Genomic DNA, 25,469 nt, shown 5'->3' with positions numbered 1-25,469 from the left:
GGCGCCGTGGGAGACACAGCGCTGGTTTTCAATAACGGGCACTAAAGGATGTTTTTCCAAGAAATAAAATAAAAGTAACAAACAACAATGAAATGTTTCTCATAAGTAAAAACAAGACTCATATGAACAAGACAGCATATGAAAATAAACTCCAGGACAAACAGTTTGGCTGATTTCTGCTCTCCATGTTTTAATTAAGCAGCCATACTTGACGCTAACTGATGTAATTTATCATTATTGGTTTTTATTAGGTTTCATTTTTTTAATTCAACAAGATTGAAAAAAATATACATTTTTGTCCGAGCCGGGCGCCAAATGCCTTGCACTGTGCCACAGTGCACTCAGCTTTAAAGTGCATCATTAGACACCATCCATCTGTCGACAGCGAACAAAGATAGAATGCAAACCCTGAAAGATTTCTCACAAAATTCTGATGGTACCTCAAATCAGATTGGACTCCACCTTATCAAATAGCTAACCTGATAACCCCAGCTGTCTACAGGTATCAGTTATAACTGAGCTGGGGCTACATTGTAGCTCTGCACTGAGGGGATTTGAAGGAGGCGGGGCTACAGTGTAGCTCTGCACTGAGGGGATTTGAAGGAGGCGGGGCTACAGTGTAGCTCAGCACTGAGGGGATTTGAAGGAGGCGGGGCTACAGTGTAGCTCTGCACTGAGGGGATTTGAAGGAGGCGGGGCTACAGTGTAGCTCTGCACTGAGGGGATTTGAAGGAGGCGGGGCTACAGTGTAGCTCTACACTGAGAGGATTTGAAGGAGGCGGGGCTACAGTGTAGCTGTGCACTGAGGGGATTTGAAGGAGGCGGGGCTACAGTGTTGCTCTGCACTGAGGGGATTTGAAGGAGGCGGGGCTGCAGTGTAGCTCTGCACTGAGGGGATTTGAAGGAGGCGGGGCTGCAGTGTAGCTCTGCACTGAGGGGATTTGAAGAAGGCGGGGCTGCAGTGTAGCTCTGCACTGAGGGGATTTGAAGGAGGCGGGGCTGCAGTGTAGCTCTGCACTGAGGGGATTTGAAGAAGGCGGGGCTGCAGTGTAGCTCTGCACTGAGGGGATTTGAAGGAGGCGGGGCTGCAGTGTAGCTCTGCACTGAGGGGATTTGAAGGAGGCGGGGCTGCAGTGTAGCTCTACACTGAGAGGATTTGAAGGAGGCGGGGCTACAGTGTAGCTCTGCACTGAGGGGATTTGAAGGAGGCGGGGCTACAGTGTAGCTCTGCACTGAGGGGATTTGAAGAGTGAAATCAGGGGCTGATCAGGTTGCTTCCGTGCCTTTGATTGATTCTGCTGCCCTGGGATTCAGACAGCTCTTCAGAAACAGATAGTTCACCACAAGAGCCCACAAGATCCCACTCAAGAGTCCGGATTAGCTTTCTCGCTGCTGCAGATTACAATCGGACATAACAGCCCAGGAAATCAATAAATAAAGCATGGTGAGATATACAGACTATCAGTTTTCCTCTTCTGCAACCTCTGCTCCAAAAATGTAATCCTCAGTCTTACGCCAGCTCTAACCAGAAAAAGCCTACTCGGAAAAGAATGTCTTCAAACTTCCATGTAGTTACTTCAACGATGATAAGCCAGGATGTGTGACAGGCCTGGCCCCCTATCCCTTCAGATTAGGGCCAAACGTGCTGACAGCTAGGACTCACTATAGCCCCGCCTCCTTCAAGGCTTATCCAGCTGTATAAATAGATGCAAGTGTGGATAAGAGCGTCTGCTAAACGCCTGTAATGTGATGTAATGATTCTTTCAGTGCAGACTGACTGACTCACACGCACAGGCCCTGAAAGCCCTCGCAACATATGGGGCGACCATGTCAGCGGCGTAACTCAAGCGAGATGCATTTCACTCAGAGCGCGGTCTACGGCTTTTTACCTCTAACGGGCCCAACGAAACCCTCTCCGATTTTTGGATGCATTATTCCGGCTCCGTAAAAAAAAAGAATCACAAAACCGGAGCCCGGAGGCTCTTTCGACGTCCACAGAGCAGCGCGGCCCGTCCCGTCCCGTCCCGTCGTGGCCCCGCGGCCAATTTGAGACCAATTTGCAAGTCGAAACCTCGATCCCGACCGCGCGCGAAATTGCAATTCCGGCTGGACGGCCGGGACGCGTTTGAGCGGGTCAGGGAGCGCGCGACCAGCCCGGAAGGTTCCGCGCCTCGCCGGCTAACAAAACCCCGTCCCTCGATCAAGCCGAGAAGGGTCCGACAGGCGGGTCCGCCGACGGGGCCCAATTAGCACCCGCGAAAGGTGTGAACGCTCGCTACGGCGCGGCGCGGGGCTAAAGGAGCTATCACCAACTATAGCTGTGAAGCTCTTCAAAGTATGTAATAATACGGCTTCATAACACGTCCTGCGTTATGGGCAAAAATGGCTTTGTGTGAGAAACCCTGTTTCTCTGCAGGAAGGCAGGGCCTGCTCTGCACATAGCTAATTCAGCGTTAGGCTTTCAGCTAATTACACAAGCAAAGCTAAACCCTCGTTATTACAGTGAGTGTAGGCCCAACGGTAATTCCAATTTAAATACTGCGCACACAGTCCAGGAGCTTTACTTTCAGCTCGAGCGAGAGAGAGAGAGAGAGAGAGAGAGAGAGAGGTACTTACTTTGTCCTTGGCGTTGTAGTACTCAATGTCGCCGTCCTGAAACGAGATCGAACGAGAGGTCAGCACGCAAGGTTTCTTTAGCAGCAAGGCCTTAAACGTGAGCAAGAAAAACAGGAAGTACCAGCGTGTAAATTAGCACAGTGGCAAGACCACACCCAGCTTAAGCCCCTCCTCCCACCGCCGTTGTGCACGTGAGAGAAAAAGTGAGCGCTACTTTATTTGCCGTTCTCGATGTGAGTCACTCAACCTTCCCTGCCATTCACCTTGAGATGCCTCACAAGCACCATCGAGCCATACATAATGATCGTGATGATCGTCATCATGCTGAGTAGCGGCATCATTATTGCTATTACAGTAGACTGCCTGAGATGCAGTTCCAAGTGGCAGTGGAGACTTTCCAAACGACGCACCGGCATTTTGTTCTCACCCTTCGGTAAATTAAGCACTGCCCACTTCCCTGTTTTGCATCCTTTAGCTATAGACTTACTAATTTAGCCTCATTTTGCTAGCCAGCCTCTTCGGTCTGGTGGATTCTTATAAACGGAAAGTGACTCATCTGCGTTGCTGGTGCTTTCTTTAGCCTGAGCCACAGGGAGTTCGATAAGGCTCGGCTCTGTGTGCCGTTTCCTGTGTCAGACCCGTTTGGCTTTGGAGTGGCCAGCCTCGGAGGCGAGGCTTCGCATCTCTGTGATTCCGCGGTTTTCCCCGTGGTTTTTTTTCCCGCACTTTTCACGCGTGACTAACGGCTCTCCTCCGCTGAGGACACGCCCCTCCCCAGCTGGCGCGCTCTGACAGGCAGCGCCGACCCCGCGCTGACGAGAGCACCGGGGCGTTTTTTGACGTGCGGGGGTCCCGTAAGGCCCCGTGACGCGGTGACCGTTCACCGGGTACAGCGACCCGCAAAGCCCCCCGGCCTGAGTTTAAGGACCCGAGCGCACCGCGGCCACTTAGCGGCGATAACGGTCAGGAGCAGAGCCATGGACGTGTGAGGAGAGGGAGAGAGGGAGAGAGGGAAAGAGAGAGAGAGAGAGAGAGAGAGCGAGAGTGAGAGAGAGAGAGGGATAGTGAGAGGGAGAGGCAGAGAGAGTGAGAGAGGGAGTGAGAGAGAGAGAGAGAGAGTACAGCGGAGAGGAGGGGTCACATGGCTTTCGTTGCCCCCGACTCATAACTCAGCCTCTCCCCGCCGGGCGTCTGGCTCACGGCGGCGGCGGCAGGGGCGGCGGCGTTTTAAACAACGGCTGGGAGAGGCACTCTAACTCATCAGAGCCGCGGCCGGGAAAGTGCCTCTGTCGCCGCGGCGGAGTTATTAAAGTGAGAAACGGCCCCGCGGGGGCCGAGGCTGCACTTCAGAAAGTCCCCCCCCCCCGAAGCTGACACTTATGGGGGGTGGAGGGGGGGAAGGGGAGGGGGAACGTGACACACCCCACCCACACATGCAGATGTATGCGCACGGTGGCACACAATTCTGAGCGGTGCCAGTTTATAGAGCAGAACCATGAGGAGCTAGAAGGCCCTGAGTTCATCCAGAGGACTCCACACGCAGTAAACCCAGCTGCATGTTCAACAGGACCGAGAGCCTCTGCACTCTGGGGGAGAGGAAGAACACAATCGCACAAAAGCCGCCTCTTTCCAATTCCATGCATAAAGGCGAGACACAAGCCTAAGCATACTCCCATCTACGCTCTCTCGCCGCTAAGACTGCACAAGGCCTGCGTGCCAGCGTAAATCTGAAGCTACCCGGAGCCAAGCTGTGTAGGGTTACTGACATGGCAGACTGAGGCAGAATATATCAGCAGAAACTCATGCATATGTATGAATACATATTTCATAATAATTCAAGTCAACATTATCCACGATTATAATTAAATTTATTCCGGTGGTGAGGTGATTTGCGCACAATAATGTTGGGAATCTGGTTTTCAGAACAGCTGGGCAGAGGGAGGAGGATGCCTACTGGGAATCAGCAGGATCCATGTTAAATATACGCAATGCCAGAAATAGCCTTGCATACTTGATTTGTGGGAAGCGCCTCCTTATGATTTCTAAGTCAATAGAAATTGTTTACCCCCGTCTCTAGCCTCAACCAGAAACCCAAAATCAACAATCTGATAGCTGCCTCACAGCTCATTGAAGTTTGTCACTGCGTTGTACAGAAGGATTACCAAAAACACCCAAATTAGAAATGAGTGACGACTGTGGACTGTTTATTTCTGATACAAAAATGCAGTCATGCCAAAAATTTAAAAAGCAATTAAAAAAAGTTTTAAAAGTCTGGGCCATAAATAATAAAAAGGAAGAGCAAAAATAAGAGGTGGAGGGTTGAGTTTTTTAAAAATTTACTTATTTAGTTTTGGCCAGGAGAGGGGGAGGGGGGTGAGGATCTACAGGGCTGAGCACAGCTGGAACACACAATGGCAGGGTTCCTACAAGACCTGTCTCTCACAAGCATAACGAGGGCAACAGGCAAAACACCTGAGCTGCCTGCCGATCGGCCTCAGGTGAGCATGGCTGTGTGTGAGGCTGGCGCTGTCCAGGGTCCTGCAGGTCTCCCTAACCGACAGACTCATCTGACAGCAGCCCCCCCCTTACTGGTACAACAGCGGCTGTGTCTTTGAGTCTGGGGTGCGAACGTTGTGACCACACAGGTCCCCCTTCGGTGCCGTCAAGTTCGCTGTTAAAATCCGCCGCGGAAACATTCCCCGTTTAAAGGTCACATTTGTCTCCTGCCTCAGACAAGCCTGTCCCCCGTCAGCAGTATTCATTAAGAAAAACATCTCAGTTCACCTTTACCTTTCAGCTGGAATTTACTACCCGCGAAACTTCCACAAGGCTCGTTATAATATTGAGATCAGTTTTAATAAAAGCGTAACAAAAAGTGAATAGTTTTTCCCTTTCAATATACATTTGTCAGATGAGGGCCGTATGTCAGCTTGGAGCGCGACACTCGTTTTGGAAACTTTGGCTTAATTGATCTGAACCGGTATCGGCTGCATCGGCTCGTTGCCGCGTTCGTAGGCGCTCCGTGCACCAGCGACCCCGCTGCAAAGGCAATTATCTTAACTAACCAAGCATCTCAATTTAATCAAACTTTACATCCAAGAGGGGGCCCCGGAGTGACATGCTTGATAAACTAGACAAATTAATTCCTCCCACCCGTCTCCTCCCTCCCTCCCTCCCTCCCTCCCTCGCACCTTTCATTCCGTAGCGGAGTCGACCCCGGTAAAGCATGTGCGAGTGCATAAATTAAAGAAGTTTTAATACAGGAATAAAAAAAAATAAAAAAACTCATTAAAAAAAACCGAACGGGCGCCCTTTTCCTTTTCGGACGGAAGGAAAGGAGAGAATGGATTGATGGAATTCCCCTTCCGGCGGGAAAGCGGCGCGGCCTTTCTTAATTGTTGTTTAATGACGGCCCCCGTTGCCGCCACGGCGACGGCGAGATGTTTGATTTATGAACGCGCGCGGCGAGAAAATAAACACGGAACGGAGGGACGGTCCGCGTCCCGCCCTGTGTGACGTCCCGCGCCGGCTCAGCTGATGGACCCCCCCTTTGGGGAAACTAGTCTCTGTCTCTGTCTCAGTCTCTCTGAAATACTTCCCTGCGTTCATATAGATGCGGCAGCTCCTTTAAACACCTCACTGTGGGGTTTGTGAACAGTGAAACATGCTCGGCATGAAGAACAGTCAAATGCAAAGAAAAGGCGCTGTGGGTCAGGAGCAGGGAGACTCAAAGCCCCTCGAGCAGCCTGGGCCAGGCAGGTCCTCCAGGGTTCTGTTCCGTCGCTCCTCACATCTCGCTCATTCACCTCCTGGAAGCTGAAACCTGCACACAGGAGCTCAACAGCCTCGCGCAGCACACAGCCGCCGCAGGGACCATTTCTAACACTCAAATTCATGTTTCAGCATCGGCGGACCAACGGTGGACCATTAGATTCAAAGCCTGATCAGTTAAATTGCCTAATTGTATTATCTACTCACTGAACTGCTACGCACTTATTAATGAATTGAAATGACTCCATTTTACTGCATCATATTTTGCAAGGGCATTTTACCCTAAAATGAATTTTCACTGATTGGTGATAATATGGAAAAAATATGCCGATCGCAATGTGCCACTCCTCTAGATACCCTCATACCTTTCTGGAAAATGGGTGATGCATTTTGTTTCGCCAGAGCAGACGCTCCCTCTCTCTCTCAACGTAGCTGAGACCAACAGTGGCGTGAAAGGTCTGTTTCGGATGCAGGGCATGGCCACAGCTTAGCGGTATGTATTTTTAGCCGTCCGACAGTGCAGGGATCAATAACATACAACGACATTGAATTAGAGCGCAGTTTCCCCTCTGTCACATTAATAGAGTTCGGACGTCGTCCCGGGCTCACCACAAACTCGTTCTTCCACTGGTGATCCATCTGGGAGGCCTCAGCGTGCGCTGCCAGTTCCTGAAACACCGCAAAAAGAGAGGAAACGTCACACTCGGAGCTTCGTAACATCAAAAGCCATATTAGATATGAGAGTTGCAAGCCTCAAACAGATTTTCTGTGCACAGCGTAGCAAAACAAACAGCAATAAAAGCAAATACAGGAGATAGCAGATAGCTAAATAAGAGGAGAAAAATGTGTAATGTTGGTTCCAACTGCAAAGAAGCATTGCTCTGTTAATGGACATCAACCCACGAACATCACATAATTTTGTAAAATACAAGGCACAGTCTCACTTGATATAAGCCATAATACACCAGCACATTTAACATAAACGCTACTTCTCCAGAAGGGAAAAACTAATCAACAAAAAAAAATTGATCTGTCATCAGGAGTGGGAGGAGCTTGGACAGCTAGCCTGATTAGTTTCAGCCCCACCGCACTGCGAATGCAACGTCCAATCTGATTGAGAGCAGTCAATAAACGCTCCGATTATTGGACAACCCGAACGTCCTGCAGGATCGGTAAAGTCTTAATGACGTGCCTCCGAGCGCTCGATCGTCCCCGAGGATGAAATTAGGACAGGCTTGCGTGTAGCGCGCGGTGTCGGAACTGTATCGAGTCCTGATCCTCAGTTTTCCCCTCGCCACCTGAAAGCCTCGCTCTGATGACTTTATTAATAGCAGTATAATGGAGAATATCTTTTTAATCCCCACTGATTACAAACGGGCTGTAGTACAGATTTCCCAAAGGAAATCTGAAATCTAATTTCTAATCTTTCCCCCAGTGAGCGAATTGTCTGGAAATGAAATTGGCCGAGGAAAAAAAAAAAACTTTTGAACTTCGAAGATTGAAATGCAATGCTGTGTTCCATGATGCCGTTAAAAGTTAAAGTTGATCTGGCTATTATTAAATTAAGGCAGGTTATTAATCAATGTGTCAGATTCAGATTGTTAGATTTTTAAAAAAGAGCAGGCATCTTAGACCTATAACATAACATACTTTGCTGAATGAAAATACTGAATGAAGCAGTGGACTCCTTATTTGTCTGTAAATAAGACAATCCCAGATTTGACTTGTGAACTATATTCCACAAACTTCATACTACTACTGCATACTACATATGTACTAGAAAACAATCCTATTAAAAATGCTAAAAATGAGATATGCTGCATACCAGTCGAATTCACAGACTTGAACATTTGCAGTCATGTTTGCAGTCCGTCAACGTTATTTTATCAATGTACTGAATGAAACATTGGTGTCCAAGTCATTTTCTTTCCATTTTCCTCTGGTAGTAGGACTCATTTCGTAAAAAGTACAGTGTAACATGATGTTAAGTGCCACAGTAGGTGCAAGGCGGAGCGTGAGCACGTTGCTCGAAGAGGAAATTTGTTTTTTTGGGTATAGCGTTAGAGACAGAATCAATAGTGTGCTCTAGCTGAAGCCAGATGGTTATTAAAAAATCATCCCTCTCCCCGTGGCAATGGCAGAACCTACTGAAATGAAAGAGCGAGCTCCTTAAAGGCATACTACGGAGGATTTTTTTTTTGCCTTGCCTTGGTCCTGTGTTTACAGTCCAAGAAGTCTCCTCCTCCATCTTCAACCCTGCCCACTCAGCCCGAGTACCCAAATACCCAAAATCAACCAGATATCCTTCCTTCAGAAAAGAGTAATCCAGACCCGCTGCAGAGAGGGAACCGGGGGCACCTCAGCTGGCACACGGGCGAGCGCCAGCCTTCACACAGCCGCCAAAGGAGAGGGAACGGCGCCGGCGTGCGTGGCAGTGCCAGCTCCAGCTCGAGAGCGGGAAAAGAAGCGAGCGCCCCCCACTCCAGAAGCAGCGTGATTATATAATTATGCACTTCCACTCAGGGCCCTGTGTGAAAATTCATAATTAAAAACAAAGGCACTTCAGGGCTTTGGAGCACGCAGCTCTGTCACACTGCTGTGCTTCCAGAGGACAGCCTCTCCCCCCCACCCCCCACCCCCTAATGCAAGAGCACGCAGCAACAAACAGGCGTTTCAAAAGAATTACCCACAATGCCGCGTCCACATGACGCCGCACGCCGAGGTGCGCGACACTGAAGTTAAATCGATTTTGGGCGCGCGTATCGTATCCGAATTGGCCCAAATGTTTGCCGATAAAAAAGGATGAGGAAAACAGTATTCAGTCCAACAGTATTCTTTCAAAATCTAGCATGCTTTTCGGCCAGAATGCTACGGACGACTGCTTCAACCACACGAGTGGCCTATGGAGCTTACAATGCTAACACCAGAGCTTGTGTGACCTTATTTCAATGACTGTCACCAATCACAGGAAACGCCTTGCAAGATATAGTAGCATAGCATAGTTTTAAGTTATTACTTCTCTGCTTAAATCATTCTGGCTAAAAAAGGAAATGTACTGTAATATTCATAAGTATCCTGCAACTGATGATAAACAATGTACCCATAGAATCCACTCCAAATAGTGTCTCTTTTCATTCTCCTTGTTACTGATTGCAAAGAGTCTTGACTTTGGTAAATTGATTTTTTATGTGTTTCGGCATGATGTCTGATGTCCTAGTTGACACTAGGGTCAGGGGTCAAGGCAGTCACTAGAGAGATGAATAAAGTGGGATGAATTTGGCAAGTATGTGTCTTCACCAATGGATGTCAGTGTCCGCACTCCCATCCACACTGATATATAATAAATCCATGTGGGGAAAAAATATCTCTCCCTCATAGATATCTGTCATTTCGGTCCGGATGATTTACAGATGGAGAATTTGCATTCATAACAAACGCCTTATTTTTCATGTACCGCTAAATGAAGTATCACCGTATGAAAAAAAGATGATTGTTATTTAAAGTCTCTTAAAAGGGAATTTTAAAAAGCGCCAAGAGAACTCCGGGGGCGATTAATCATTTACCTTCACTGGAAAAAAATCAGGCAATTACCGAAAAGGTTGACAGCTTAACCGATGTCTTCACTCTAAAACATTCATCTTGTCTCGGTTTTAATTAATTCCTCGTACGAGAGCGGCGTTCTGGGCCCGCTGTCACAAGAGAACAAATCACAGCTCGCATCCGGTAAAAAAAAATAAAATAAAATCGGCCGGTCGCTTCTTTTTAATTCGTTACCCCGCAAAAAAAAAAATAAATAAAATGCGAATATGTGACTCGGGACGCCTCAGAGCGGGGCGGAATGAACCGGAACCCGCGCGCGGACGAGGGCCAGCCGCCGCGCCCTGGAAACAAACGGCCAGGCAAGCGAACGAGGGCCGCCCGATTTGACGGGGCAATTAATCTACCCGCGGCGACAGGAGCGCCCGGAGGGAGGGGGGTAAGAACGAGCAGCGGGGTGTGGGCGCGGGACCCCCCTCCCCGTCCCGTCCCGCCCCGTCATCGCGGCGAGTTTTTAGCCGGATTAGCGCCGTCGTAAATCCCGCTCAGCGGTGCCCTGCCATTTAAGCGGCGGGCCTCATCGATTATTTATCGGAGCGGAGCGCGTCGGCGCGGAGATGAAGATGTTCTCAGCCGCCGCCGATGCCCCCCGTTCATCATCCCTCCGCGCGCAGGTAAAGCGCTCGATGAGGGATTAGAGGGGCGGAGAGGGGCGAGGGCAGAGGAGCGGAGAGGGGCGAGGGCACAGGCGCACTCGGGTTTTAACGGGCGCGTGCGTGTTTAAAGCAGAGATGCGGCGGGTCGTCGGAGCTGGCGATGCTCTAAAATGCGGCCGGTTGCACCTGATATAACCCACGATTTGAACTGAAAAGATTAGTGCTTAACAACTACATGAGTGGAAAATGAAAGCAGACACTCCAGCTTTGACTGTACTGTATATTGCACAGTAAAGAGTTTTGTGTTATAAGGTCACATATGTCTCAATACGTCTCAAAAATGTAAAAGCTGAAAACAGTTTGGAAGATGAATGCGATCTGAGATTAAAAGACCAGACCATTCAGAACGGAGTCAGGACTCAGGGGTGAGACCAAAGGAGCTCTCACAGGTACAGATACAGCAGCAGAAGGTCTTAAGACCCCCCCAGTCAACACCTGCTGTACAGCCCCTCATCCCTTTCAACCAGGGTGCCGAGCTGACACCTCGCATGCCTGGAAATGGAGCTGAAACTCACTGAAATTAGGAAAAATGTTTTTTAAACAGCACCCCGTGACCCTTTCTGCAAGCATTGCTTTTAATTTCAAAATTCGACAACATGAAGAACAGCCCTGCAGTCATCAAACAGGTTGGATTTTCAGTTACCCATCAGTCTCCCGTGGGGATTTTAATAGGTGCTAAATGAAGAAATCCTGTGACTGAAACGTTGAAAGAGCCCTTCTAATTCAGGATTTGTCAACACTTTGTCAAGATGCCCAGGAAAAGGAGGTTAAGCTCTTTATTGGTTCTACCCACCACCCTACGGGACACCCGTAACTTATCGGAAACGTGACCCATCGGCGAAGTAAAAATCTCTTTTTTTGCCTGAATTCCCATCACACAGCAGACTCCAGAAAAGGAGCCGCCGCCATCTTGCATCCAGTCATCCAGAGCCAGCGGTGGGATGCGGTCATTTTGTCGATGGGGGGGCGACGCGGCCGAACGTGTGTGGAGCCGGTCTCCTCCCTCATTAAGGCTCTCTCTGGGGACCGGTAAAGGAAGGAGGGGGGGGTCAGGAGCCAGCTGAGGATCACATCCGCAAAACTGAACCCTGTCCCTCCCCGGGAATCACCAGTGCCCACACACGCTGAAATATGGAGAAGAAAACCGCAGCGGATTCGGGCGGGAGAGCGGCTGGGCAGAAAAAAAAGAGATTTTCACTTCGAGTTTCTTTTTTCTACAATAAATCCATCAATTTCCAATCAAAATTCGGCCGTGATATTTAGGCCCGTTGCTCCGAATGGAGATTTATGGAGATTGCTGGCGGGACGCCGACCGCAGGCCCCCGTGTTTGTCACGCCCTGGCATTTCCGTCTCTGCGCATTTTTTAAACAATGAAGGATCGGGGTTTCGTTCGCGTTCGCGTTTGAGCCGAAGACATTTCCAGAGGGCGTGTTAATTGAGCGGCGCTACGAGCTAGCCGCGCGCGTGACCCGCCGAACAAAAGGGGCCTAATGGAGGCGTAATGATGTCGTTTGAGCGGGGCGGCGTTAAAATAAACATTGCGGAGACCTGGCTGCTCCTGGCGGGCGGCTGAGCTGTGGAAGAGGAGTCGAGGGGGGGGGGGTGTGAGGGGGGGTTTAATTGATGGCACGCCTCGTCTATTCTTGTCCCGGCTTTACCCGTCACCGGCTCTAATTTGCCCATCAATCTGGCCGCCCCGCCCCCCCGGGAGGACCGACTTTGCAGAACATCCCGTTTTAATCCCCCCAGCTAAGTGGTTTAGAAATTTATGAGATTTTGTTCGTTTTTTTTTTGTTTTTTTTTTTTTTTGCTTGTGGCCGCGCGAGGTCTTGGCTGGTTTTTTGTTTTCTTTTTTCCGTCACGGTCGGTTTCCCTGTCGTGCGACCGTTAGAACACTCTCGCGACATTAGGACGCTCGCATGAGCACAGATCAATACCCTGCTGACCCTGCCCTGCGGACCTCAGAGAGATTCTGTGACTTGACAGCAAATGCACATCTGTTAAGGCAGCCGTGGATGAATCTAGGAATTATTTGTGCAGGGAAAAAACTAATGAGAAAAGGACCCCTGCCCCCCTCCCACACACACACACACGCACACGCACACGCACACGCACACACATACATGCACACGTGCACACACACACGCACGCACACATGCGCACACACACACACACACACACACACACACACACACCACCTCCAGGACCCACTAGTGCCTGAGAAAGCCATACCCACTTAGGGAGAGAGAGATAGGAGAGAGAGAGATAGATGGAGGGGAGAGAGAGAGAGAGAGAGATATAGGGAGAGAGAGAGAAAGGGGGGAGAGAGAGAGATAGATAGAGAGAGAGAGAGGGAAAGTGAGATTGAGAGAGAGAGAGAGAGAGATGAGTGTGATTCCCAGCTGATCCTGGGCCATAGGGCGGCAGGTACGGAATGCAGCGCATCCATTTCGGAGCGGCCGCCCAGCATATACCCCGGCGCTCGGAGCGCCAGAGCCCCGCTGATTCGTTCAGCCCGCCCCGGCCTTTAAGTGTTCTCCCAGGGGAGCCTTCCGTTACCGTCTGCCTTTCAAACGAATCGCCGCTCGGGCCGATATGAAACGGCGAGATCGGCCGGCAGCGCGAAAGCTCAGTTCATTCGGTTCAAGTGGGAGCGCGTGTGGCCTCCTAGAACTGTTTTTTTATTTTTTTGTTCGCTTTACTCTCCTCGGTGGAGGGCGGCTGTTGATTTCGTTAGCGCTTTTTGGGGCGAGTGTCGGACCGGTGAGGTAGCGGGATCGTAAACGGAGTTCCGGAAAACGCTGTTCGGATTTACGGCGCTCCGTGAGTGCAAAATGACTGATGTGCGCTGGCTGTGCGTTAACGCACAAAAAACCTGCTCCACCCCTCCCAGCCCCAGCCCCAGCCCCAGCCCCAGTAAGAGTTACTGTACTTACACTGCGTTATGAGAAATGGCATCCAAGACCTGTGTTCAGATTTACAGGGCCGTCTTACTGAAATGGCACCCCCTCACCCACAGAGACATAAATCATGTACAAATTCACCTAAGTGACAGATATACTTTTTTGTACTCGTGGGCCCGAAGGATGTGCATTTGCACACGCTCCCTGAGCCCTGGAAGAAACAACAGCACGCAGTGTGCTCAGCGGTGGACCACTCCACATCAATATTCCCCTGCTTTCCCGGGCTGCAGTGTCTTCCTGCAACGCACGGATGACCGACCGCGTTTCAAGCTCGACCGGTCTGGAAGAGATAGCCAGGATGAACGGCTTGATCTTATTTTAAAGAGATAAAGAGCCAACGGTAAATCTCTCTCTGCGCGGACGACGCGCTCCCCCTTCGCCACCTGTAGCTCGTTACAGCGCGCTTTTAATATCACGCCGTAAACTTCGCTCTGGCGGTAAGTAGAAGAGGCAATCTGACAGGGATGGAGGCGCACGTTTCATTTACCAACTTACCGCGGGCGACGATGTGCGGCGTTAGTCATACTCCATCACAAAATAATCCCGCAGGTTGTTTTATCATCATTACTGTGCGGCGCTCACGATTAACAGCAAAGACGGGAGAGACCGTAAAAAGGCCGGCCGATATGGCACAGTGGAGGGGGTGTTCATAATGAACGTCATTGACACCCCCTCTAAAAAAAGGCCCGCCCCTAACAAAACTAATCAAGATCCTCACACACACACACTCTTCGTTTAAGTTTCTCTTAGTAAATTAGCTTCCCGGTTAAATGTGATTGAGGGTGGAACCGTAAAGGGAAGGGCATAAATTAAGCTTTCCTCATGATTATTCATCTCTATGCCCGGTAAATAACAGAACATGTTTTGGGAGAACTACACGCAGCCTCACTTTCTAAATTAAACATGCGAGCCAAGTTCCTTCGGAGTTTGCATTTCGTACGCCTGCGAAAGAGAAGGTGAACTCCGCTTCCTGTTTTGACGGAGGTGATATTCGCGGGAGGCGACCGAAGCGGCAGCGTCTGTCGAGGCCCGAGCGCCAATCAAGTCCCGCTTTCAAATTTTTTGAAATACAAAAAAAAAACAAAACGGTTTGAGCAGAACGACCCCGAGGCGGCGGGGAGACCGCGAGGGACACAGAGCTGCCGCAGAAAGGAAATCACGCTGACGGCGCTGCGCAGATGCTGCGGCTCTCCGGATGAACGCGGCTTTAAAATATTTAGAAATGAGATTAATTAAAAATAAAAACCATGGACATAATTTATCCGCTGTCTGTAACCGGGTGGCTCAAGCGGCTGTTAAATAAAAAACATAGAGGTACAGAACAAGAAATAGACTCAGCAGCGTTACCGCAGTGAAGGGTTCTGGTGTATGAGTGTATGGGGGCGTTTTCCTAGCATTGTTGCGGTGCACCCTTAGGTCAATATTAACCACTTGTGTAATAGTTCTGCGCAAGTACTGTCATGGCGGGTCCCATACAGACAGCAGCTAGGGCAGGGCTGCCCAGATGTGGGCATTGTTGTGGACTCTTTGAGGCCTTTTTGCAGAAAGAGCTGTTGGAGATGTATGTGCGCTCTGGGGGTAGCACCGAGGGACACAGTTTGTCTGGTCCGGCAGCTCGCCTAGCGTTCTGGCATTTGAAGACCCTCGCCTCATGGGGTTGAACGATGGGCGGGGATGATGATGACGATGATGATGATGATGATGATGATGATGAAGACTGTGGTGAGGTCACGCTGTGACGATGGATCTATCGACTCCACCACAGAAACCGTTCGGTTTGATTGGTGTTTTTTTGTGCTCTAATAGCGGGTTGCGTCACTGAGGGATTCATCACCACAGGCACCAGTCTCACGAAGGGCGCGGCCTTCGTGCAATTAAGAAAGGTTCCGCAAAAGACCTCTTCAGAAATATCCAGCTGCATAAATGCCATGTAGCGTAAAATGGCAGCTACGCAGGTCACCTTGGATAAGACCTCCTGCCAGGCTAATAAATAATGTAAGGCGGCTCAGCAGAGGAAATTCGCTATACGGCGCCCACATGAGTCACATCAGACCTTCGCGAACCCGATGCGGCTAATTTTATTTGCGGACGCGCTGGCGAATCAGAGCCGGTCATCGGTTCGTGCAGTTCATCTGTCGGAGAGAATGCAAATACGGGTTACCGAATACAGGCTGCGTCGCCACGGCTGCCGCCTGATATCATTGGACGGCCCCACAACAAACGCGTTCGCGGAGGGGACGTTTGGGGCCAGCCTGCCCTCCCCATTATGATAATGCGCTGTTTGCTCTGCTCTCTCGCAGCCAGTGGGCAAATATTTAGAGAACACGGTATATCGGCCATCTCGTCACGCTCGGAAACGCTCAGAAATGATTCGGTTTCATGAAAATAAGGAATAAAAATATCTCCAGTTGTTCTTAAACTTAAATTATATATAGTGTAGTGTAGAGTATTTTTTTCCCCCCACATTTAATTTACTGAAAAGCACCGTTCGGTTAATTTTGATAAAATGGGGTCAGTAGCTCAAGAAGCCGCTGGTGACTTGACTGGGAAAAGCATTGTTACTGGCTCTAGTGTTCATATTTTCTAATGTTGGGACCTTATCCATGTTCGTCTGTGTTTGTTCAAGAGGGAAAACTGTGTTCCTCCTCCTCCCTTGTCACGCAGATCCCTTCAAAGCCGTCCTGAGGAATTCAGCGACGGCGCTGAACACACTACAGGCCCTTAATCTGGACAAAGCATCGCGCCGGCGTGTTTCGGCGCTCGTTCTGAGAGCCGCCAGCTGGCGCCGAACCTTTCGGGATTTAAGAGCCTCGCTCACGCGACCGGAGACCGCGGCCGGGAACGTCCGGCACGGGAAAACAAACGGCGGCTAGACGCGCGGTCGCCGGGGGAAACCGGCCTGCTGTGTCCCCCCGCCCCCACATCCGTGCAGGCTCTGACATCATCGCACCTCATGACATCATCGCGCCGCGCGGACCCCTTGCCGTAAAACCGTGAATAACGACCCAACGCAAAACCCAGGAGTGGATTTAAAGTGCACCCACTAAAACCAAGAGAGTTGGCTTTGGGCTGACATTTAGAAAGCTGTTACATGACAGTACATTTTTCATTTTATGTTCTTCGTTCGCACCCTTATCAAGAGAAACTCGCAAAGATAACCTTGTTATATCCTACACTTCTGCTGGTGTGTTTTTCAGAAGGTTAAATACCTTGCTCGAGAGTCCATTGACAGTGAGCCACTTATTCGAACCTGCAGCCACCTTAGTTACATGCCCCCCCGAAATCCATATACCACGGAATGTTTGAACACAGCTACAGCAAATGGGCGTGTTCCACACGCCGCATCGTTTGCTTGAGAGGAGTCAAGCTATATGGTGATTTCATACAGAACTTCAGCGCCCCCCTCGCCCCCCCCCCCCCGCTGGGAATATGACAGGTTTTTCCTCAGCAACGGCAGCCATTTACCTGTGTGCAATGCTCCAGAGAGCCAGGATGGCTCCTTTCCAAGTACCAGTTTAACACAGAGTGAATTTTTGTGGGGGAAAAAAAAAACAAAAAAAAAACAACCAAAAGCTTGTCTGCGGTCCAAAATATTTTAATGGCACCATTCAGATGTCAGCGTGTCAAACGCGAAAGCGGGCTATTGATGTTTAAATAATTGGACGGTTACGAGCGCAATAATGTTTATATTTGAGAGAGAGTAGACGCTCATTCATAAATCAAATCTGCACTATATTACATCGCTGAAAGCAATTTTGATGAGCTGTGTTCCGGGGGGGACGTGCGATTATGGCTCTTGTTTATGTGTTATGCATCCCAATCACCGCTGTTATGTTTACACGGCACGTCTCCCTCCCCTATCACATCACCTGATGAATGTCATCGCAAACGAGGGCGGCCCACCATTCCTCTAATATAAGAGCAGTGAATATTATTACACCCCGTCCGTATAATATTGGAACCATCACTCAACTGTCAATTGCGGCCTCCCTGTAATATGCGCGCGCCTGTGGGTGTTTGTACGCTGGTTAGCGATTACAAACACGCCTCGCTAATAGTGACTGATGTCTGGGCTGTCGTTGCGGATAAGGCTGGGAAATTTCCCGAGGGTTTTTATTAGGAAGTTAACTGCCAAACAGGCCACAGGACCATAGGCTAGCCGCGATCTAATGGCCCCAACAGCAAAGGGCAAAAATTGGTGGAGTAGCCTATACAACAGACCTGGGTCAAATACATATTTGTTTTGCATTCAAATGCTTTTCTATGCTTTACTGATCTTGCCTGGTGTATTGGAACCAATTAAATACTCATTAAAAAAATGCAAACCCCACCTTCTGGTCATATTAGCAGGCTCAGTTACACCAGGCAAGATCAACAGAGCACAGAAAAGCATTTGAAATCCAAAACAACTACGCATTTGACCCAGGTCTGCGATACATCGAGAATCCCAACCTGACCAGCCGTTTCTGACGCTATGGAGAGAGCGCGTGTGTGAGAACAGGATCGCTGGGATGGAGCGTGGCAGCGCTCGGATCTTGGCAACGCGCTGCGGCATGTGGTCTCCCAGATCGCGGCCTGTCGCTGACAGACTGCGGACGACCTCGCCTGACGGTAATTACTGTACGCAGGTCAAGAAATGAGCGATTAATGAAGCCCGATACACCTGTCAGTATCCAGTTTTTTTTTAGATAATTGCCTAACATTGAACTAATATTTAACTATTCCGCTTAAATTGATTCTACCCCTTTTAATGGAAAAAACACATCTATGAATGTGTTGAGAAATACATTAAAATACATCTTTCATTACACTGCATTTCTCATCGATGGCCGGAGCAAACAGCTGGAGAAGGAGAGGTGTCCTGTAATTCCAGTTTTTTTGTGAAAGGAAAGAGTGACTCATTTCCTCTTACTGCTCACTGTTCTTTAGATCAGTAATAAGAACAATGACAGTCTTTATTTTACATTAAGGCCCTGGATAAGGCCTGAGCGCTTGTGCTAACTGTGGGTTCAGACCCTGCTCAGTTTGACCGATCTGCCTGTAACCCTGCAGCTTGTGTCTCTGGAGCTCTGCTTCTTTTCTACATCCCCGTGAGCTGCACTCCTGAATTAAATCTGTGATAACAGCTTAAACGTGTAGACGTACGCCCCTGCTTAAGTGCATTGATGGATGGATGGATGGATAAATAAATAAAATCTATCCCAGTTCAGTAGTTACGGGTTTCTGCAGGAGTTCTCTTTCGGATCGCAGGGGGGCTTCGGGGCCTTCGTCCAGAGAGCAGCCTGCGGCTGGCGTAACGACCGCGGGAGTGGTCACAGTCTGTTCCTTCACCAAGTGGCACACGGCGCACGCGCGGGGTGACATCACCGCGGCTAATGGACGGGCAGCGGAGCGGCGGAGACCCCCCTCGCTGGCTAATCTGGGGCGGCCGCTAATGGCTGCCCGTTAATAATTCAGTGTTTAATTAGGATACAGGCTCACAACCTGCCCGGGGGCAGGAACCCTCCCTGCCACACACACACACACACACACACTCAGATAAGCATAGATACACACACACACACAGGCATACACACACGCACTCAGATAAGCATAGATACACACACACACACTCAGATAAGCATAGATACACACACACACAGGCACACACACACATGCTCAGATAAGCATAGATACACACACACACAGGCATACACACACGCACTCAGATAAGCATAGATACACACACACACGCTCAGATAAGCATAGATACACACACACACAGGCATACACACACGCACTCAGATAAGCATAGATACACACACACACAGGCACACACACACACGCTCAGATAAGCATAGATACACACACACACGCTCAGATAAGCATAGATACACACACACACAGGCAACCACACACTCAGATAAGCATAGATACACACACACACAGGCACACACACACACGCTCAGATAAGCATAGATACACACACACACAGGCATACACACACGCGCTCAGATAAGCATAGATACACACACACTCGGGAAAATAATGCAGAATACATGAGCATGTATTAATACTGCATGTATAACTATAATAAACAGCACAGCAGGGCTAAGGCTTGAGTAGACTGCTGGGTGCAGGTTATTACTCAATAAGCAGCATTATTGGGGAAATAAGTGCTTTAAACAGCACTTGTCATTGCCCCCCCTCTCCCTCCTCTCTTCCTCTCTCTCTCTCTCCCTCTCTCTCTCCCTCAGAAGCCATTCCTTGTGTAGATTGCCAGGTCTCTCTCTCTCTCTCCCTCTGTGGGAAGCCATTCCTTGTGTAGATTGCTCTCTCCCCTTCCCTCCCCCTCTCTCTCTCTGTCTCCCTCTCCCTCTGTGGGAAGCCATTCCTCATGTAGATTGCTGTCTCTCTCCCCCGCCCTCCCTCCCTCCCTCCCTCTCTCTCTGTGGGAAGCCATTCCTTGTGTGGATTGAGCGCCGGACGCGCGGCGCGTGACATTTCCCCCCCTCGCTTAGCGTGACGTCTCCGGCCTCAGACGGCTCTCCGCACGAATAATCCAGCGGAACACACGAGGCCCCGCTTTTCTGCCGCGCGGGCCGCTCGTAGCGGCCGTGTCGCCGGGCGGCCCCGGGTGATGAAGCCCGGACCGGGGGGTCACGATAAACGGCGCTTTTCGTGCTTTCCGGAAAAGCTAACGCTAACATCCGCTAACACCCGCTACCTCTGTCGACAGCCTCGCCAACGCGAGGACAATGTAACGTGATACCCCAGGCCCACGGTGTACCAAAGAAAAATAATCTAAACTCTAAATATAGGCCTTATCTAATTTACAGAACTACTGATAAAAACCTCAACACTTGTTTCAGAAGAAGCTTAGATAGCTAACCCTGTTATCTGAGACAGAGTTTCCCGGGAGTTAAGGACGTTGCCCTGGTAACAAAGTTTCACTGGCACGCATTTATTTCTTTATTTCTTTATTTATGTTAGCTTTTACCTCGGAGCAGTGATTGAAATCTACGCCGAACAATGGAAAATCGGGATCAATCATTCCCCAGAATGCGTGTCACCCGGAAAATGAAAATGGCCATTTTGGCTCTAAGGCGCTGTGTGTGCTTCCTTGGCAGACAGTGTTCTGTCAGCCTGCCAAGCGCCAATGCAAGGTCACCGGCTCAGCGGGATACATTAGAGCCCGACGCCTTCAGCTACACTGCACAACGCCGCGGACTTACAGATACTTGGTTTCACGGTGGAGGAACAAACACAAGTGTATTTTTTACTCTTACTTTTGTGGCTTGGCTGTTCCCAAAAAAAAAGACAATGCATCTGTAAAAGTTTGAGTCTGTAAAAACCTTCAATGCAGTGAGGTTTCTGTTATGTCTGAAAGGTGAAGAAAGTGATTTTCAGATGATGTTACGCATCTTACGTGTAAAATCCATGCCATAAAATGGCGCCTGTGTGCTGCAATGTAGCACAGATAATAAGATGCTAAAAAATACGTGCTTCACCGTTTTGGCAAATTCTCCAGATATACAGTACTGGCACAGCTACAAATTTGGAGATGCTTATGCACTCGCTACATGGAAAAAAAATATCCACTGAGAGCAGCAGAGCAAACTGGATCCAGTCAATCAAGGACGACCTTCGGTTTATTTAGAAATTTAGTTTGGCATAGCGCAGGATGAGCAACTGCCACTCAAAAAAGACGGTCAGTGGGCAGGCAGAATGGTATGCAGGCAAAATGGCTCCACACACCTCCAGAAATGCTGCTACTATATGAGCCCAATATCATGCCCATAACACAGAAGGTCCAGTCAGAGAGGGTGCCAGTTTGACTATTTATTTTATTTTTATTTGAATGATTGAACTTTATTTAAAAGGTTTTTTTTGGGGGGGGGGATGCCCAGACTGCCCGCGCAATATCTAGCAGGATAAATAAACATGGGTCTTTTCGGAGACAAAACGTCTTGAATTGCCCTGAAGAACTAATTTCCCTAATTCTGCTCTGCATCTTAGCGTGGGGCGGTTTAGGTGCACTTACATGCAAACGGACTGCAGCATTTTATTATTAACCCCCCTGTGTGGGGGGGCTCCTTTGGTTCAAAGCAGGAGGAGATGAGAGCCCTACAGGTAATCAATGGGCACGGAGCCTCCCCCCGCAGAGGCCAAAGACCGGGGCCCGGGCCCCACGCCGATTCATTAGTGCCGGGAGAGGGCCCGCGTGGCAGGGGGCCAGAGAAGAGCCTCCTTTCCCTGCTCCTCCTCCCTCCCCCTCCTCCTCCTCCTCCTCCCTCCTCCTGTTCTCGGGAGGCAACAAGTGCAGAGGCGAAAGACTCTCATTACTGTCCACTGCTCTCCACTCCAGCCGTCCGCCGGGCCGGAGAGAGTGCAGTGTGCAGACCTGCCGGTTCTGTTCTGTTACATGCAGGCTTTAACCACACGTCCATTCGGTCCTTTTCTTACATCAGTACTCCTTATTAGTCTTACCTGCCACTGCCACAACAGCGACTGCAGTCAATTAATTTTCATCGCTTTTTTTTCCCTCTTTAGTTTTAATTGGTAGATTCGTTGGAGGTTGCCATTCAGTACCTTTTTGTAAATGTGGGCGTTTGTGTGGGCGGCATTTAATGTGCAATCGAATTTCTTTACTCAGAACATTTTTCTAGAAATTTGATCCTTTGACAGATTATTTCTTAGTTAGCTTGCTATCAATTCCCAGTGAATGTTCAGCTGGTAGACGATGGTTCAACCCCATTGCACTGCTCTTTTATAAAATTAAGCTTTACTTACAATGCTAACAGGGAAACCTTTTTATGCTTACTGTATCTGCCTGAAAAGTCCTCATATGGAATGGGTTTCACATATGCAATATTGTGCTATCCTGCTTATACAGTAGTAGTAGCATATTTATTAATATTTATAGAATAGAAACAAGGCTGAATCACAGGGCGTGATGTAGAAGTCTTGCAGCCAAGCATGCACATTTTAATAAGGGGCTCGGGTGTACTTCTGCTTTAACACCCAGGCAGTTGGTCAGTCAGTTTGTGATCGATCGGTTCAATTTATCCGTGGTTGTACGATATGCAACTTACGAAATCTAGAGAACAAATTTCAAATAAGTAATAATGCTCTGCTACTTGTAACCTACAATTAAAATTATTTTCCATTGTATGCATGTTATTTCGCATACCGTAGCAGTTAAATATTGTAATATATTCTAAAACGCACAAGGTAAATAACGAGTAGCGCAATACAAAGGCCGGCTTTAAATGCGTTCGTAAGTGCTATTTTAAGCGTTCTCTTAACAAACCGAGAGACAGAACGGTGAAGCCTGCAGATGCTGCTAATGAGCGGGAGCGGCAGGGTGTGTAATTGGTGATGAGGGGTTTGTTGTCACAGGGCATTAATGGTAATGGCAGTTGGTCTCAATCCACAGCTACAGCTGGAGCCTGTCCTCTCGTCAGTATCCTGGAGGCCGCTTTTACCGAGCCATAGAGAATGGGGAATTGTTTGATTTAATGCTCGTGAAGGTGAATCAAGCAATAATTTATTGCCACCAGAGTAGATATAGAGTAATTAACTAGGATTAATTTTTACTTTAAATATGAATCTTGATTATAAGCAAGTGGGTTTTTTTTTGCATATACCCAGTCGGTTAGTTCAAGGATTGCCAAAATCTTTGCCAAAACCTTGAAATGGTACTTGTGAAGAAGAAAGAAAGGACGTCAAAATTAAATACGCGTCTTATCTTGACTGAATCTACTGCAGATCTTTATGTCGCCATATTGCCCATAGGCTGCAGAAATGGCCCCCAGAATAATGGAAATACTGTGTTTAAAATAAAATAAAATAAAATAAAAGGCCTCGTATCCCACTGCTGAGGTAGCAGGTGCATCTCGCCTACATTCAAGAGCACTTGAACTGTAGGAGACACATCAGCCGTTGGTCTTTGAAACTCAAGCTCCAAGCAGAGGCAGAGTCGCACTTAAAACAGGCCCATAGGCTTACCGGCGCTCGGGGTCGGCTTCAGCAGATTCAGGTTATTTTTTTATTTTTATTTTTTTGTTTCGGTTGTAATCCGTCTGCAGCGCGGCGTGAGACCCTCTAACAAAGACTCTTCTGCGCTGAAGGCTAGCGCGCCGGAGCGCGCATCCTTTCCAGCAGGAAGGGGCGAGAGCTCCGCCCCGCCGACGCTGCGGGGGGCCCCTTCTCCCGATTCCGGGATGCGGTCGACTCCACGGCCCAGCTCAGATTTCACACACCCCCACCCCCTCCACCCCACCCGCCAGAGAGAGGGGAGCAGAGGGAGGGGTCTTATTCCAGAAAAGAGCAGCTCATACACGGACCCCCCGCCGCGCGGCAGAAAAGAGAGCTGAATAATTAATGCCCGGAGCTCAGGAAGACAAGGCAGCCAGCAGCGCCGCGCCCCCACGGCCGGCCGGCCCGAGGAGGCCCAGTCAATACGCATATCAAAGCTCCCCGTCTCGTAACGGCACGCGGAAGCCTTTTCTTCTTTAGCGCCCGGGCTCGATAAACGCTAAACGCTAACTCCACGGCTAACGTTTACAAAGCGCCGGCTGTCATTGCGATTAGCCTGTCTGTTAGCGAGCTACGCGCGGCGCTTCACCTCGCCCCAGAGCCAGTTCCGCGGGTTTTGTAAACCAGCCGCTCGAGGGGGTCTTATTGCGATACGGCGGTTCAGTTCAGACGTCCCGCTTTGAATCGCACCCCCTGCTGCCTCCGCGGGGTGGGCCTGCCTTACTGTCGCAGTGCTGGCCCTTGTAGGGGAACGCTGGACCAGTACGGCCTCCTCTGGCTGTAAATTTTGAGGCTGTGTTTTTTTAATTAAATGTCGTTAAATGGAGTGGTGCTCGGGAAAATGCTGATTGCGTACATTATATATTGGGCACGTTGGACTTCTACATCGGGGCAAGTTGTGTGGGGATGTGACGCAAGGGGGAGTCGGAGGTCAAAGGTGGAGATTAAGAATTGATTTTCAAGAGAAACCCAGTTTTGTACCCCTAGACATGTGAGAGTGAGTGAGTCAGTGAGTTTGTGAGCGTGTGAGTGACAGTGAGCGAGCGTGTGAGTGTGCAAGTGTGTGAATTTCTACCAGCAAAGGCTAGGGAGGAGTCAGTAGTCTAGGCTGATGGAATTGTCTCCAGCTCATAAGAAAAGATAAAGGAATTGTCCTTTTTCAGTTTGCTTTACTTCTACGGTCACAGCAGACCAATCCCCAGGGGAAACAAGACAAGAGGGCTGAGAAGTATGGCCAAATCCTAACCAAACTGACAGCAGTGCGGCGTGATGGTTTAACAATTGCACTTATGACCAGAAGATTGCAGGCTGAATCCCAGGTTAGACACTGTCATGGTACCCCGGCGGGAAAGTGAATTGCTTCAGGAAACATCCAGCGGTACACAGGGATTATGGGTCAAATGAAAATATGTACAGTCACCGCCCATGCAGGAGCTGGCTAAGCACCGTATAGAAAAAATGGCAGTTTGATTTAAATGCGTTGCCGTGGTTTCCGGTGAAATATTCATGGCACGTTCGTGTTATTCATGGTGTTCCCCACAGGCTCTGTCCCATGAAGTCGAAAATACACAGGAAAAATTGAAGTCAGCTAAAAAAAAAATTTAAAAAAAGAAAGAAAGAAATACATAAATAAGCCAGCCGGGTCTTCATATCAGACATGGGGAGAATGACATCTCTCAGCGGACGAGCAAAGTCACAAAAATATAATGACATTTAGCTGCCAAAACAAGAAAGAACAGAGTGACTCATCCATCGCTTTATCCGTGAAATCAAAGGGTAGGAACCACAAACGGAGAATGGGAATCCTTCCGGGGCTTTCTTTCCTCCTTCAGAAAAACACAGGTT

At 49.2% G+C, this 25,469-nt stretch overlaps 1 protein-coding gene across 1 annotated transcript in view; it reads right to left on the bottom strand.

Annotated features, from left to right (window-relative positions):
* The window catches only part of LOC135245433 (voltage-dependent calcium channel subunit alpha-2/delta-1-like), a 101,913-nt gene that overhangs the window by 52,545 nt on the left and 23,899 nt on the right, over positions 1–25,469 (bottom strand). The window contains exons 4-5 of the mRNA XM_064318479.1: positions 6,997–7,056; positions 2,617–2,652 (exon numbers count right to left, since the gene is read on the bottom strand). Coding sequence (XP_064174549.1) covers positions 2,617–2,652; positions 6,997–7,056 — 96 coding nt within the window. The remainder of the gene's footprint in view (positions 1–2,616; positions 2,653–6,996; positions 7,057–25,469) is intronic.

Source organism: Anguilla rostrata, chromosome 19, assembly GCF_018555375.3.
Source record: "Anguilla rostrata isolate EN2019 chromosome 19, ASM1855537v3, whole genome shotgun sequence".
Taxonomy (NCBI): Eukaryota; Metazoa; Chordata; class Actinopteri; order Anguilliformes; family Anguillidae; genus Anguilla; species Anguilla rostrata.
This window is presented reverse-complemented; position numbering and strand designations above follow the sequence as displayed.